Source organism: Crotalus tigris, unplaced genomic scaffold (assembly GCF_016545835.1).
Source record: "Crotalus tigris isolate CLP2741 ecotype Arizona unplaced genomic scaffold, ASM1654583v1 scf7180000018468.2839379, whole genome shotgun sequence".
Lineage (NCBI taxonomy): Eukaryota > Metazoa > Chordata > Lepidosauria > Squamata > Viperidae > Crotalus > Crotalus tigris.
In genome coordinates this window covers 1,513,688-1,531,004 of record NW_024097024.1, presented here as the reverse complement: position 1 = coordinate 1,531,004, position 17,317 = coordinate 1,513,688, and the positions used below count along the sequence as shown (strand labels likewise).

General features: G+C 34.3%; 1 protein-coding gene across 2 annotated transcripts in view; it reads right to left on the bottom strand.

The window, feature by feature from the left end:
• Positions 1–296: 296 nt before the first annotated feature.
• The window catches only part of NHLRC2 (NHL repeat containing 2), a 33,119-nt gene continuing 16,098 nt past the window's right edge, over positions 297–17,317 (bottom strand). For both annotated transcript variants that reach the window (XM_039352717.1, XM_039352716.1), the window contains 6 exons: positions 11,778–11,871; positions 10,773–11,004; positions 8,917–9,039; positions 5,955–6,164; positions 2,269–2,494; positions 297–1,568 (listed from right to left, as the gene is read on the bottom strand). In XM_039352717.1, the coding sequence (XP_039208651.1) occupies positions 1,312–1,568; positions 2,269–2,494; positions 5,955–6,164; positions 8,917–9,039; positions 10,773–11,004; positions 11,778–11,871 (1,142 nt within the window). In that variant the 3' untranslated portion in view covers positions 297–1,311. The remainder of the gene's footprint in view (positions 1,569–2,268; positions 2,495–5,954; positions 6,165–8,916; positions 9,040–10,772; positions 11,005–11,777; positions 11,872–17,317) is intronic.

Here is a 17,317-nt window from a genome sequence, read left to right as displayed (position 1 = left end):
ACCACATACCACACCATACTCTACACCCTCATCCCACCCCCAATACCATTCTTTCAAAACAAATCTTGACAAGCAATTTAAGGTTGTAGATAATTAAAAAAAACTAATTATTTCAGACTTTTAATTTTTCATATTTTATTAAAAATATTATTCATACCTATATCAATTCACTTATCTTTTGCATAGAAGTTACTCTGTGTAAGTCATTAACAAATATATGTAGAATGTGCTGTTTAAATATCATTTATTTTAAAAAAGAAATTTAGTTTCTGTTAAAAACTATTTTTCACTGCATATTTTACTTTTCATTATTTTGCTTTTATTTGAAACAAAAGATTGATGATTTATTTATAAAACTTATAAGGCCATCTTTCTTATACATAAAAATTCTAGGTGACTCACAGTAATATTTAATACAACATAAATAAAACCAACCAAACCCCACACCACCATATAGTCCAAGCACAAGGCTGCAATATGTCATAAACCTACATTGGCTGGGCTCATTTCTATCCTAGTCTGAAGTCTGAGTGAAGAGTAGGTGCTCACTGCCCTTCAGAAGCTAAAGTGTGGGGGCCCTCCAAATCTCAAGGGGCAGGTTGTTCCCAAGGGTCAGGGCAGCCACTGGAAAAGCGTGTCTTAAAAGGTCCCACAAAAGGTAACATTTAAGGAAAGGGATCTAGACCAACCATGTTATCGGATCTGGCAGGATGGACAGAAACCTTGAGGTGGTCCTGCAGCTATTTAAAGCTGGCAAGTAGTAACCAACATTGAACTGCACCTAAAAAACAATTAAAAGCTAGTACAGCTTGTGCAGCAATGGTTGAACATAGGCAAACCTTGAAGCACACACTGCTGCATGCTGGACCAGTTGTAACTTTTGGATTATCTTCAAGGGCAGGCCCATGTAGAGCACACTGCAGTAATCCAACAGACAGGTGATCAAGACATGACTGACAGTGAGCAAGGCCTCCTGGTCCAGAAAACATATGATAACAAATGTTTACATAACACAGGAAAAAAATCAAACAAATAAGAATTTCCAACATTAAGATTGAGCTGATGATAGAAATTGATCTTTTCTATATTTAGCTTTGTTTTGTTTATTCACAGTGATCCCAACCTCTTTAGTATTTATTGCTTATACAATAAGTTGATAAGGTACTAAGATTTAGATACAAGTTCATGATTTCCCACATTCTATTTATGCAAACATGTATTTTTGCAATTTGCTTTAAGTTCAAACATGAAGTAACACATATATAATAATGCAAAAGTTCAGTTAGTTTTGCAACAAAAATTAGGCAGTAATTAAAATGTATATGTGAGCTCAACTGGAGCTATGTTTTTTTGGTTTACATTTGCTATATGGAAAGGCTGGTTGAATGAGATTCCTTTCATCATGCAGGCATTACTATCCTTGCTACAGTAATAGAGGCACACATTGATTGACAATAAAGCTTCAGCTGACAGGCAGTTAGTGGGTAACTGAAATGGGATTATAGGCTGTTCAAATATGTCTGCAATTGTCCCAGATATGTGTGGATCACAAAGTAGCCATTCATTACCTAGAAAAGAAAAGGTAGTCTGTTACGATTTGATGATTTTATCTAATCATAAAACATTATTATTATGGCTTGTACTAAAATAATTATGGAAGAACTAGTAGAAGACTTTCACAGGGCAGAATCAGATTAATGCAGGAACTAAATCACAATATTTGAAATGCAAACTGAAATATATAATTATTCAAGTGCTCTATATGCAAATAAAGAACTCCGTATTTATGTACAGGTCATTTTTTTTTATTTAACTCTTTTCTATTACAGACATATCAAACTCGCGACATCACATGACGTCACGCAACGTATCGGGAGAGTTTTGCCATTGCTGGCAATGGGGTGGGTGCCGCTTCCACATCATGCGTCTGGCCCATGGGGCGGCAGTTTAACACCCTTGCCCTAGAAGGAGCCTCTTTGTGAATGAGACAAACATTTCACTAATTTAACCTGCTCCATTATTTCCAGTTGAGTAAAGGATTATAATGAAATGTAGGCCATATAAATTGTTATAATAAAATGATTTAATTATGGGCTGTACATTTAATTTAAAATTGCTATTAGAAACTCAGGAATAGGTTTAAATGAAAACTCTGTAAAATAATAAGGATATATCTGCTCTACCATCTAAGTCAATGTATTTGAAATCAGACAAACAGATTTAGCATACTGTATATTCCCTATAAACAGAAACACTGACTTTTTTTACCTTCTGCAGTAAAAAACCAGGAGCTAGGTGCTTCTTCAGTCAGGTTAGTATTTGGAGGCAAGTTGAGCATCAGCACAAACTGAAGTGCTTGGCCTGGACTTACAGTCAATGAAGGTAGCTGAAAATGTGGAGCCGATTTAGGGAGCTTTGGTAGTTCTGCTTTATCACTCATTTTAACACTCCCTCTATTTATAGTGTCTACTGTGTCAACATGCAGAAGAGGAAGCTATCAAAGGAATAGAAAGCATGTTAATTTTTGAGATATAATTTCATATTCTAAAGTTTGAAAAAACAAAGGTCACTTTCAGACAGATTCAGATGGATTTCCAGAGCAAGTATTGCAAACACAATTACAGCAAAGACTGAGGAACTGATGCATGGGCTGGTTCCTTGGAACCTTTACAGATAAAGAAAGGATGGGAAATCCCCTATGGTCCAAATGGCTGCTCCTAATGAGGCAATGCAGGACAGTGGTGATGACTGTGATCTGGAATGTTCTCCCCACTATGGTGATACATTTTAGATCCCTGTTGATAAGTCTCCAATTTCTGAAGGCCTTCTTGGTATGAATGATGAAAAAAAAAAGCTTCTTCCCCTTTTTCTCATTTTTTAATGAACATATTTTGGGTTGAATAAAATTTACTATATGTATTTATTTATTTATGAGACTTATATACTGCTTTAAGTGCAAGCACTCTATGTATATGTATATTAGTTTATGCTGTTGTAATACAGAATTTTATTATGTACTCATTTATGTTTTTATTGTAAATTGCTTCAAGATGCTTTGGCACTAGAAGGCCTATTCAAATACATATAAGTAAATTACTTTTAAAAATTGATTTCAATGCAAAACTCATTAAATTCAGTGCTGGTTAGTCCAGATTCCATGAACAGGAAATTGTGATATTATATATATTAAGTTTGTACAGATGGATAATGTATATCCAACTCCTTTTGAACAGGTGGGGCTGTTGCCTTTTATTGTCACTTGAGTTAATTTTCTCAGTTCTTGTAAAACAGAATTTAAATCAAATATAAACAAACCCCCTATATACACAGTGGTATTATATTCAAAACTGGAGGCCTAATATATCACAGGATGCAGAAGAGACTCCCTATTGAAAAGAATTATGCCTGGAATTAGGCTGTTTATTTGTTCAGTAAGCACTATGATCATTCCCTCTACTTTTGCAAGTTCAAATTTTAAATTGTCTGAATAACTATAGAAACATACAAAAGTAAAACAATTTGTGTTATTTATGGTTAGGAAGAAATCCCTTCAATTAATGATCATGCTTTACAGAAGATGTTTGGTATATATTACTATTAAGGAAACTTTCTAGGCTCTGGCATAGCTTATACTTCTCCAATGCATGTCTTTTTGTATCAAATCAAAAAAAAGAATTGATAAATGCTACATTTCTTGGCAATTTTGACTTATTTAGATATACATGATTTATAGACTAAATGGATGCTCAGGCCCAACAGTTATTAATAGTGATTACAATAAAATGTTTATTACAATGAAAGGTTATTAATTTTTACAATTGCTCCTCTCCCAATATCATCAAGACATGGTATTTCGCTCACAGTTTGTGAAAACTGTGGATTTCCAATTTAAATAACCTAATGAATATATTTTGTCATTTAGTTATGATGAATTATAAAAAATAAATGTTTGATTAAAAAATCAAGTTTTATTGAGTTTATTGAGAAAGCAGCAGACATATCCTTTTATTAATGCTTTGACAAATACATTCCTTTAAGTAAGTTTGCAATATGTGTTAAGACAAAACCAAGATCTGAAGACAAGTATAGAATTAATTGTACTTCTGCTTTTGAAGTAAAAGGAACAGAATAGTTTGCTCACACTATGTTAAAATAACCTTTAAAATTATTTTTTACATACATACATACATATATACACATACACTTTGTCCAGTAATACATGTATCTATATAAACCAGGCATGTCAAACTCATGACGTCACATGACATCGCACGACTTACTGGGACTTTTCCATTGCCGGCAATGGGATGGGCGCAGTTTCGGTGTGATGCTATGCCTTATATAAACTTTTCAACACATTCAAAGCTATAAAGTAAAATCTGATCCTTATTTATTCTCTTCAGGGTATAACATTAATCTGCCAATCTGGCCTTTTCACTGTTGATGTTGCAGATATATATACAAGATAGACAATACTTGGTCAGTGGGAATGTTTGTAAGAAGGACCTGTGTGTCCTGGTAAACCACAGATTAAGCATCTGCCAAAACAGCCAGTACAATCTTGACCTATATCTCCAGAGGCGTAAGTGTTAGATCATAGGAGTGATTGTTACACTCCATGCTGCACTGGTGAGACTGCATTAGAATATTATGTTCCATTTTGGGCTACCAAAGTATAAGAAAGATGCTGACAAATTGGAATGTGTGAGCTAACAACCAAAAGAGGATGATAGGGTTGGAGTCCAAATACTAAGAACAACTAGTCCAGAATGCAGTGGAATAGGCCCTCATAACATTTATGCCTCACAAGCACTGGTTAAAGTCAGGTAGCGCCTAAACTAAAATTATTAAATTATTAAAGAACTGGGAATGTTTGGTCTGAAAAAAAGCTAATAGCTGTCTTTGCAATACTTGAACGTATGTCATAGAAGAGAATATGGATTTATTCTTCAAAGCACTGAATAGTATGATAAGAATGAGAGGGAGATCCAAACAGAAATAAGAAGGAATTTCTTTGCTGTGAGAATTCAAATAAAGATTGGAGACTATTTGTTTGAGATGGTATGAGAATTCCTGCCTGCCAAATAGCAGGACTAGAGAATATAGTATAGTATACTATAGTATACTATAGAATATTCTTTGAAGTACACTGGGAATATGCAGAGCTGTAATCCTTTCTGAACACCTTACAAGCATGTTTTAGAGATGGTATCGATAATATGACCTGGAATAGTCATATCTACTGGATAACATTGTCTGTTCCACTCCTTCTCATTTTTTTCTAGTGGTCTATTTCAGCTCCAGAGGTTCTTAATTTGATAAAGATGTGATCCAAATCTCACCGGCTCAAGGTTGACTCAGCCTTCCATTCTTCCGGGGTAGGTAAAATGAGGACCCAGATTGTTGGGGGCAATGTAAATATATATATACATTGCTTACTGGTGTACACCGCGTAGAGAGTGCTTGCACTTAAAGCAGTATATAAGTCTCATAAATAAATAAATAAATAAATCCAAGGAGCTTTTTTTAACAAGTCCAGATGGATTTTAATAAGTCCAAATATTTACTTCATTTGTCTCCAAATGATTCAATAATATGGACCTTATTTCCAGTTTATGGGAAAATGGACTGAAGGAACACATGATTCTTAAAGCAGCTCATTACAACAAGATGAGATTAAATCAAAATGTCAAAATGTGTTCTGAAGTCTGAGGTTCTTCTATCTCAGCTTATTCTAACGGTGTAGTGTCATTTCTAACCTTTTAAAACAGATGGAACATTTATTTTAAGCTTAACAGGATATCCTTAATACAAAAGTAATTCTGTTTGGCAGGCCATTATAAACATGGCAAAAATGCATGTATAATGCAATAAAGATAGTAGAATTAAATTTAGCTCTAATAATTTATCTCAAATAGAAAGATCTATCCATACTTTTTTATATAGTAACTTACCAGTGAAACAGTACGGGTTTCTAAATCTATCACTTTAATTTGATGATTGTTGGTATCTGCAATATAAAGGAATTGCCCTCCATCTTCAACACATAGGCCTCCTGGTTCATTAAAAGTTGACGTGGTGATGCTGGAACCAATTACATTGCTTGCTTCTCCTGTACCTGCTAAAGTGGCACAATTCTTCATTTTAGGATCTACAAATTTAATCTAGAACAAAACAAATAAGACACCTTGTAGAACATAAAGTAATGTTGAACTATTTCTTGAATTTTATGAAGAATGTCCTAATAAATCATATTCCTATTCCTATTTAAAATGACTATGAAGAAGTTATAGTGTTAGGTTGATCTAGAAATTTACAATTAAAAGAAATATATAAGAACAAAGATTGACAAATATCAAAATAATTATCAATGGCAATGCAGTGATATTAGCCTTTGTACTGCTTCATGATTCAAATTAATAATAGCTCCCACTTTTTTGTACATACATAACCACCACACTATTCTGTTTTGGGGTAAGTAACTTTATAATATACAGAAAAGTAGTAAAAAGTAGTGAATAAAATAAAGGCACAGAACAATAGAAAATAAAAGGAAATTTAAACTCAGTTTTCACCAACAATATTCATTATCCTCTTTAGCGTATTTCTGTTCTTAAAAACCATGCTAATTTTCATATTCATGCACTGATTCATACATTGTTTCAGTACTTTACTTTTAAAATATTTTTATTATTTATCATTTAGGTTCTAGTTTAAATATCCTTCTGTATGAACTTACTCTACTATAGTAAATGTCAGAGTAAATGTTTACTCTTATCGATATCTTAGAAATTGTTTAGAGTTTAAGGTGTTTTATTGTCCTTTCCAGATAATGTATTTTCTTTCCTTCCTATCTCATGGCTTTTCATGCTTTATCCTTTTATTATTTTTATGAATCTGATTGTTTTGTTCTAGGTTAGTGATCATAGTAAAGATCATCAACCAACTATCAATCATATATACTTTTGTTTTTTAGTGATAGGCAAGATAGGCCGTGGGAGATGGGGACTGGGACGAAGAGATGCTACCTAGGAAACCATCAGATAAGAGAGTGCATAGCCCACAGCTGGACAATGGAGGGCAAGAGGTTTAGAAGAGACCCTCCCTACTTTCTTGGCCTGTAAAGGAAGATCTGTACTTTCACGCTTGTAAGATTCTGTTAATGTGGCCTTACAAGTAGAATTGCCTCATCAAGTAGTGTTTCCTGTCTGGTCTACCTGGTAAGGCTGATATAATCCTCTCTTTTTAAGGATTCCATCAATTCTATTCAAAAATAACTTTCTCAGTCTTACCCTTCCTCTTAACTATCATTTTTCTGTCATATATAGTTTGAGATTCCAATAAAGGAGAATATTTGTAGTTCCGGGTTAAAATGAAGGACTTTTTCTTGCAGACATTTCATTGCCTAAATTAGGTAACATTATTAGTCCTAGTGCTGATGATGTTACCTAGTTTGGATGATGAAATGTTTGCAAGAAAAGAACTAAGGTCTGAGATTGCATCACATCAGTTTAACATGTTCCTTTGCTGTCTCATTTCTATGGTCAATCCACATTAAGTCAGCACCTATACATTAACTATCTTGTCCTTTCTTGTTTTACCACACATGCTTCTTAAGTAACCCATTACCATTGCATTCAGCGTTTATTTCTTCTCATTCCAAACTCTCACTTCTATATTATAAAGTAGGCAGAAGAACATCCTTATGTACAGTCTTTTTGCTTAGTTTGGATAAACATATATTTCCTTTGACAGGTCACATATTATCCTCTTCTTTTCTAACATTATTTTGACATCTTAAAGTATCTCCATCTATTTACATAAATGTAATATACATTTTACTAAGGAACACGAATTCATCAACTTGCTGTAATGTTTATGGATTAGATTCATAAATGTTACTAGTATAAAATATACAAAGCGGGGATTAAATCATAAAGTAATGGTGACTTTAACCTCTTAAGGGTAGGAACTAGGTTTAGGAGGCTAGATTTTTGCAAGTCAGAAAATGTTGGCTATATCAAACAATCAACAGCTGCCAAGATCCAAGGCTGCAAAACACAAGGTTGCAGGAAAGGTGGAAAAAAGGAACACAGACATTAGCCATAAGAACAGTCTTCCTCTCAAGGTGACAGAAGGTAATCAACTATTTATAGTCATTCCATCCTAGTCCGTGCTGTGTGTCTGGCTAGGCTTTAGTAAGTTGAATCATGGGAGCCTGACACTAACCTTTTTCAGTTTGTTGGATAAAGAATGAAAGAAATATTTTTATCATTTTGACTCCATGTTTACCTGTTACTGAGCAATTGCTAGAACTCATTTGTTCGATTCTAATCTAAGAAACTCTCCTGAGGTACTTTATACAAGTTCAAAACTTGCTTAAAATATAATTTGAAATATGAAATATAAAAAGCAACTGCAATAATACATGCAAACATACAATGAGATGTACCTTTCTGTTCTGCAATACAGGTAGTCCTCAAGTGACAATAATAATTAAGTCCAAAATGTATGATGTTAAGTGAAACATTTATTGAGTTTTGCCCCATTTTACGACTTTTCTTGCCACAATTGTTAACTGAATCATTGCATTTGTAAAATTAGTAACATGCTTGTTAGGTGAATCTAATTTTCCATTGACCTTGCTTGTCAGAAGGTCGCAAAAGGGGATCACATGAACCCAGGACATTGCAACCATCATAAATGAACCAGTTGCCAAGCATCTGAATTTTGATCATGTGACCATGGGGATGCCTACAATGGTCACGTGAAAAATGATTATGTCACTTTTTTTAGTGCTGTTGTAACTTTGAATGGTCACTAAATGAACTATTGTAAGTGGAGGACTACTACAAAGTTTTGTGATACTGAATAATAAACTAGATTTTGTAGTGAAAATGGAGTCTGTAACCTCACCTTATGATTATAGGAATCTGCAACATAAAGGAGACTTCTTTTCTTGTCCCAAGTTAGTCCCAATGGGTGCTGTAGTTTTGCATTCATCCCAGCTCCATCAACATCACCAAAAGCAAATAAATTCTTTAAAAAAATATTTGGAAAGTAACATGATGATTAAATTACATTTTTTTAATTAAAGTTAGCAATAATGAGAATGACTTGCTAAAACATTAACTTGAATTCAAAGTAGATTCATAAAAAACAATTTTTATTGACAAGAAGTGATAATTTGCATTAATCTCAGAACTAACGTACATATATCTATTGGATTATCGCTCTATCCATGAAAAGTGTTACTGTTTTGGACCGGAAGGCTGTGCAGGGAGTGGTGAGGATGACAGAAAAGATTACTGGAAATTAATTTCCTTCTATCCAGGTAGAGGATATAAGTGCTGCTCGACCAGGGTCCGCCGTATTGTCAGAGATTCTACATATCTCTCCATGACTGGTTTTCCTTGTTAGCTTTTGGGAGAGGCTTTGTGGTATCCGAAGCAGAACCATCAGATTATGTAATAGCTTTGCACCATATAGTATCAACCTTGTGAACTCTCGACTCTTTTTTCCTCTATATATTCAAAATCAACTGCGATTTACATACACACACACACAGACACACACACTTACGTTTTGGTGTTATTTTCGTATAATTGGGCATTTTTTGATCCTGCTGCTATTATATTATTATTTTTTTCGAGAGCAGTGTACAGGAATTTTATTTTAATGTGTATCATTGTGTATACAGGAAAATGATAATAAAGGTATTTCAATTCACTTCAATTCAAAATCTTGCCATTTCATACTATCAATTCAGATATCTAAAATAAGAATTTTTACATAGACTGAATTCTGTTTCAAAGGGTTTTTTTGTTGATCTTAGAAATTTGGAATATTCCTTAGCTATCTATAAATGGTAATGTATCTGTTTTTATGGAACAGAATTATAAAAGTGGGGAACTCTTTCAATACCTGTGTTTTGTTGATGTAGAATGAATTGTGCCCTTAATCATGGTTTTCTGTTTTTAAATTATTGTGATTAGTTTGTAAGGTTTTTTATATTCATTTTTAATAATAATAATAATAATAATAATAATAATAATAATAATAATAATAATAATAATAATAGTAATAATAATAATGTTGGAAGGGACCTTGGAGGTCATCTAGTCCTACCACCTGCTTAGTCAGGAAACCCTATTTGTTTCCATTGGATTGTTTTTACTTATGAGCTGCCCAGAATCTTTTAGATAAGATGGGAAACCAATCAAATGAAATCAAATCTCAAAAAAATAATGAAAGAGATTAAACATTCTGATGAAGCACTCAGACTAGCCTTTTGGCTCATCTTCATGATTATAAAACATTGAGACCATTTTTTGATTAAGCTTATTTTTTTTTACTTATGTCTGTCTTTTCATTTCAAAATATTAATGGCTATTTTAAAATATTGTGCTTAAAGATATGAATGGCAAAATCCAACTTTTTGGTAACCAGTAATAAGAGAAGATTGTTTATTATTTAATATAGCAACTATTTTTCCTAAAACAAAATTTGAAAACAAATTTTCATTGTCCCTTCTGGTTTCACAGCAGATATATCTGCTTGCTGGCATGAATCTGATGATTATTATCAGACTAATTCAATCGTACTGAAAGTTAAATCTTTTTTAATGATCTCAATTAACTATTGTAATAACTTACAAATAAAATGTGACCAATTGGCATTTAAAATAAGTTTTCATCCATAGGAATCAGAGATGTTCTAATCTGGATGTATAAGATCAATGGAAAACAGAGAGAAATATACATTTAGTTTACCATTGGATCTCTCTCGCCTCCTACCAGGTGTTTCACTGTGCCATCTTTCAGAGAAATTGTTCGCACAGTACTACTCTCACTATCTGCCACAAAAAGGCAACTCCAGGGATCTTCAGCAGCAACAGAGATACCAGAAGGCTGAGCAAAGCCAGCTTTGTGGGGATATGCATTGTTTCGGTTCTCTTCATTTCCACTTCCAGCAAATCGAAGACAAGTTCCCTTCTTTAAATCGCTTTAAAAAAAGGAGGGGTGGTGAGATTTACATAGGCTCTACATGCACTTGAACTTATAATTTATACAATGTTACATTCAATTTTTTTCATGCTGTGATCAAAAATAAGTTTTCTTTTCCATATTTTTTAAACTATGAAATAATTCAAAATGTATTTTATGCAGAGTTCAGTGAGTATAATATAGGAAGAGAGAGAAGGAAAGGAAGATGGAAGGAGAGGGAGGGGGAGAGGGAAAGATTTCTATAATGTATGTAACACTAACATTTTAAAAAGTTATTTCTTTTATATCCTATTTTTCTCAGCTTACAAAATAGATTTAGTTCATTTTATCTCCATTAATAGCAGCCCTTTCCTAGCGAACCTAATCAAGAAGACAACTTGATTACAGCAGTGATAGATGTACTGGTGGAAGATCTGAAGAGACAGGTCAGGGTACAACATCCAGGATAAGGTCCATATATGTGGTCATTAAGAGTTGACAACAAGCTGTTGGTGCATCATCATCAATGAATCAACCAACCATTGTTTTAATGAAAACAGAATGTGCCCATTCAAATACTCATTATTCCAAATAGTTTGCATTTCTTCCTGAATATACTAAACTAAACTAAACTAAACCTAGACTGAGAAAGTATGTATAACAATATTTAGCAGAGCTATACAATCAAATTATCACCTATTTCTAGGTGGCAAACAAATCTAATACATAAATAGTGTGAACAAATAATATGATCATAGGGTGTTGGCAAAGCAATCTAATATTCTAACTTACCCTCCTTTAGGTAGTTTTCCACTTTCCAACAGGAGTGCCCAGATTTGATGTATACCTGCCATGGCAATCCAGAGAACACTATCTTCATGTGTTGCTGAAACAATAAGAACACGTAGTAAAAATGATAATAAATGATCTTTTGGTAGCAAATTGCTTCATTATTTATATATAAAAATAACTTCAAATTGCTCTGTAATGTTTTTATTCTCAATTTGGATAATTAACATGTTCAATGTATATAATTCCATTTTTATTATACTGTATAAAATGTATACCCACCAAAATTGTGCCTGCATTTTGCAATCTAAATTAATCTAGGCTCTAAATACTAGCTAGGTGCTTAAGAAATTACTGAATTCTAAGTATATTTGAAAAATAAAGTCTAGAGCAATCAATGCCATAAAATATGTACCATTTCCTAAAATGGGAAATGTTTATAATCACTGTGTAATAAATGATAGATCAATGGTGACTGGACAGGGACTGAAGCTCCTTAACAATCTCAACTGATATGAAAGCTAGCAAAGGACTAATATTAATTCTAACTATGATCTGAAACATTTTGTGGCACTGGACTGCTTAACATGGTAGCAGTTTACAATAGTACCAATTGTGTTTATTGTTCTTCTGAGGATCTAATTCAGCAAAGGATTCTATACTGGAAAAATAAAAACATTTTATTTCTACTTCTTTGATTCAGAATTTTGTGGAAATCTCAGAAAAACTTAAGGATCATTTTGAACTCCAAGATGGGTGGCAAATAAATCTGTTATCAACATCATCTTCATCATCCTCATCAAACGTTAACATCTACCTATCCCAGATCCTTGAGAATTAGTCACTAGATAGATAAAAATGTCAAATCCAGTCTAAATATCTGGCTGACTGCAACAAAGAAGAAGAAGAAGAAGAAGAAGAAGAAGAAGAAGAAGAAGAAGAAGAAGAAGAAGAAGAAGAAGAAGAAGAAGAAGAAGAAGAAGAAGAAGAAGAAGAACAACAACAACAACAACAACAACAACAACAACAACAACAGAGTTAGCATGGGGAGATAGAAAAGAATAAAAAATAGCAAAAATTGATTTCATCTAGCAGCCTTAGAGGGTATCTCCAGTAGAGCAAGTTGTTTGTTATGAGCAGAAATCTCCAACTCTACAAAAGTGGTTTAATGAGAAATGTATTTCAGTCTCTTCTTGTTTAAACAAAGATGCTTATCAGGAAACTGTTAATATCGATAAATAAAAGCAAAAAAGGGAAGATGTGGCAAGGAGAGCCTTGACCAATTTTGACTGCTAATTGTTATGCCCCTACCTGAACAAGAATGACTTGAGCACAATAATTCATACTTTCATTACTAACCGGTTGGATTACTGCATAGTTAGACTGCAGTTAACAACTGCCCTGTTTAGCAGCCATTCAAAATTACAATAATCTTGAAAAAGTAACTTTATGATCAGTGCTTGCATTTAGAACTATTGCAAAATCCCTACTTTTTTATGGTCAACTTTCAGACACTTTGTAACTGGTGGGCATTTAAACTGTTGCAGTGTCCCATGGTCAAGTGACCACTATTTGCATTTTACACTGGCGTTCAAAAGAGTCAATAGAAATGCTGGCAGTAAAATTGCAAGTTGCTACCTCATTATGTCTCGTTTAATGACTCACAATGATTCACTTAACAACCAAATGGACGTTTTGCTTAGCAATCATATTACTTAGCAACAAAACTGCTGATCCCAATTATGGCCTCTAAATGAGAACTACCATATTTTCCAGCGTATAAGACAACTGGGCGTATAAGACCCCCGACTTTTGAGAAGATTTTCATGGTTAGAAAGTCATCTTATATGCCAGAAAATATGGTATTTTCTGGCGTATAAGACGACTGGGTGTATAAGACGACCCCTGACTTTTGAGAAGATTTTCATGGTTTAGAAAGTCGTCTTATACGCTGGAAAATACGGTACCTGTAATGAACATCACATGATACAGCTCTTGGATTCAACCCAGAAGCTTCAGCTGGGGCAAAATGCAGTGGATAGATTAATACTGGAATTCCATTTTAATAAAATCATATATGTAAGTACTAATGTCATTGTAAAGGGTACCCCCAAATCAAAGAACTAGTGAGGCCTATATTATGAAGTATTAGGTTATACCAGACACTTCCTTGAATTAGTTCAACCCGGTAAGGTCATGAGAAGGCCTGTTTAGACTTCTCACTCTTGAGATGAGAGCTAAAGATCTACAGACCTCCTCTGCTGTTTCTCCTGTATTTCAGAACATCTTGCCTCCAGAGGTTTGTGAAGACCCTTCCCTCTAGGCATTTTATTCCACCATGTTTTTAACTACCATAAACAATTCTCAATTTATGGACCAGAACTTCCATGGCTAAACAATGCAGTTGTTAAAGGAGTCACTCCTGATTTTATTTTTTTTTGCCATAATCATTAAGCGAATAACCATGGTCATTAATTGAATCACGTAGCTGTTAAGTGAACCTGGCTTCTCCCAGTGACTTTGCTTGTTGGCAGCTCAATCGGCAATCATGTTATCTTAGGATGCTGTAACCATCATAAATACTTCCTGGTTGCCAAATGCCTGAATTTTGATCATGTGACTACAGAGATGCTGTGATAGTTATTAAGTGTGAAGACCAGTCATAAAATCACCTTTTTCAGTGCCGTTGTAACTTTGAACAGACATTAAACAGATGATTACTGAACATGGTTGCTATCTTGATGATTTCTACAACTGTGTGCCTTTGTTTTGATTCAGAAATCCTTGATGTCCTGCAGTACATTTCAGCAACTTAAATTTTTGATTATATCTTATCAATTCCAAAGAATTCCAAAAAGACAAAAACAACTTTGATCAGATATGGCCTACTCTATTAAAATGGCCAAATTTGTGATTTTAAAATCAGAATAAAGTATATTTCTAAATAGAAAGCTAGTTCTTAGAAATACAATTTCCTATTTGCTTTTCCCATGTGATGAGTACAGCAAAGGAAAGAAATCATTATAATTTCTTTTGTGGAAGTAGCCTTAATTTCCAAAGGCTTTGTTGTCCAATAAAAGCAACAAGATTAGGAGTATGGATGGAAAATGATACTGTATTGACGCAATACCATTGTGTGCATGACTTGAATCTTTTAAGAGTTGATGGGTTTCCCTTGTTTGGTCTAAATTATTATAGAGGAAAACATGTATTAATTATACAACACCACACATATGAACTTCTAAGTTTCCTTTTGGAATTTATTTACACTGTACAATTAATAGCTCTGAAAAACCTTTATGACCTCAGTGCTTCCCAAGGGATTCATCATTTCCTGAAAAATAATAATTCCTTTTCTGGGAAAATATTTTAATACATTTAATAGATATAGTAAGTGAACGTTATAAAAGTACAGCGCATTCTGGTGGACACTATTACAAACTGGTACTTGGTCATATAGCTAAAACTATAACAAAAAGTCCTTATTATGATTCAAACATTGCGGATTTTAAAGTTAGCTGGTGAATTTTGGTCATTAACAGAGGCATTCCTTAAAAACAAAACAAAATACATGAACTAATCAATAATGAAATAATAAAATGGTGATTCAAACAGAAATGCCATTATCATCCAATCTACCCTCCAACACATCACATATGACCCAAAGCTCAAGGAAAGAGCCCTATCCTGAAAGCCTTTCTGAAACCTATCAAAAAGATCAGGGCTACCTTTGTAGTCATTAGAACTACTGAAAAGGCATGGCTCCTGGAAAGACCTGGAATATATCTTTCCTGTCAAAATATGTGGGACAGGGAGATACCATAGGGCAGTGATGGCGAACCTTTTAGAGACCGAGTGCCCAAACTGCAAACCAAAACCACTTATGTATCGTTGGGTGCTGGGTGGGCATGGCCCATTGGATGGGCGTAGCCCATTGGGTGGGCATGGCTGCAGTGGTAATGGCAGACTGGGTGGGACTAAGTAGTTCAATCAATCAATTCCAACTTTGCAAGATTTTTTTCCCTGCGTGAAGTTGAAATTGATTGATTGATTGAACCTTTTTTTTTTTTTGCACTAAAGCGAAAAGGTGAAGATCTAGGACTGGGGCGATGGTGCGCGTGCCCATAGAGAGGGCTCTGCGTGCCACCTGTGGCACGCGTGCCATAGGTTCACCACCACTGCCATAGGGAGAAGGCAATCCTATAAGTCAGAGGTCCCAAACCTTTTGGACACCAGGGACTGGTTCCATGGAGAGAGGTTTTTCCGCGGACTGGAAGATGCATGGTTTTGTATGCTGCCTGCATCCTACAGATGGTGCTAGTCTGTGCGGATTGGTTGCTGGCATGCCGTGGTCTGGACCAGTGTTGGGGACCCCTGCTATAAGTAACCCAGTTGTGTGCCATATAAGTCTTTTAAAGATGATATATAGTATCTTGAATTGCACTCAGAAGCCAATTAATGTCCTCAATTAACAACTGTGCGGTCCTGAGATTACAACAGCAACTAGGACTGCTGGGATTGCCATTGCTACTTGATGAGTCATATGGTGTCACGCTTTATGAACGCATCGCTTAGCAATAGAAATTAGACTCCGAATTGCCATCATAACCTGAGAATTATGAAATGGTACTGTCAGAGAAGAAAAAATAAATATTGCTACTGAATTCCTCTAGGCGTTCAAAGGAACTGGCAGTGTATGTCCCTTTCAGGAATATTAATGCATAATCCCAGATAAGGAAGTAGGAACCTGCTGTATTTTTAAAAATTCTTCACAAAATATATTACTACAGCTAGCTTGTAATGAGCTTTTCTTACCCTTCTAAAACCAATTATAGTTTGCAATACTATTACCACATTATCTGCAGAATAAGAGCCAGTTTGGTATAAGGGTAAAGGCATCGTTAGAAACTGTGAGACTGTGAGCCTTAGGCACAAAACCAGTTGGGTGATTTGGGCCAGTCACTTTCTCTGAGTCCTAAGAAGGAAGCAATGGCACTTCTGAAAAACTTTTCCAAGAACAGACAGCAGAACTGAATATATGGAATATATATGGATCCACTGGCCAATGTTGGTTGCTTGAAGTCTTCCTACTTTAAACAATACTAATACGTTAAGTTGAACAATCATTGAACCAAGATATATCTATATTAAACTCCTTAATGGTTTGTACTGTGTCTGATGGTTTCTGCTATGGAATATCTCCATTATCAAGCTGATCATATTTTTAAATAAAACTGAGAAACTCATGCCAATAAACCACTGATAAGCAATCGTAAAAGATTCTGCAATAATATCTATTTATTTTCTGAGAATAAGAAGCAAAAAAATATAGAAAGTAAAAAAGCATTTACTAGGAAAGCACAAGAAGAAGCAAAATTTTCATGGAGGCTGAACAGCTTTCTTATCTAAGAAACAAAAGGGCCAAAGAACGATTAACAAATGAAGCTGCAGCTTTGGAATTTTTACAGAACAATATATTCCTCAATTCTGAGCCCAATCTATTTTAACAACATAATTGCTTGTACAACTTGAGTAAACAATGG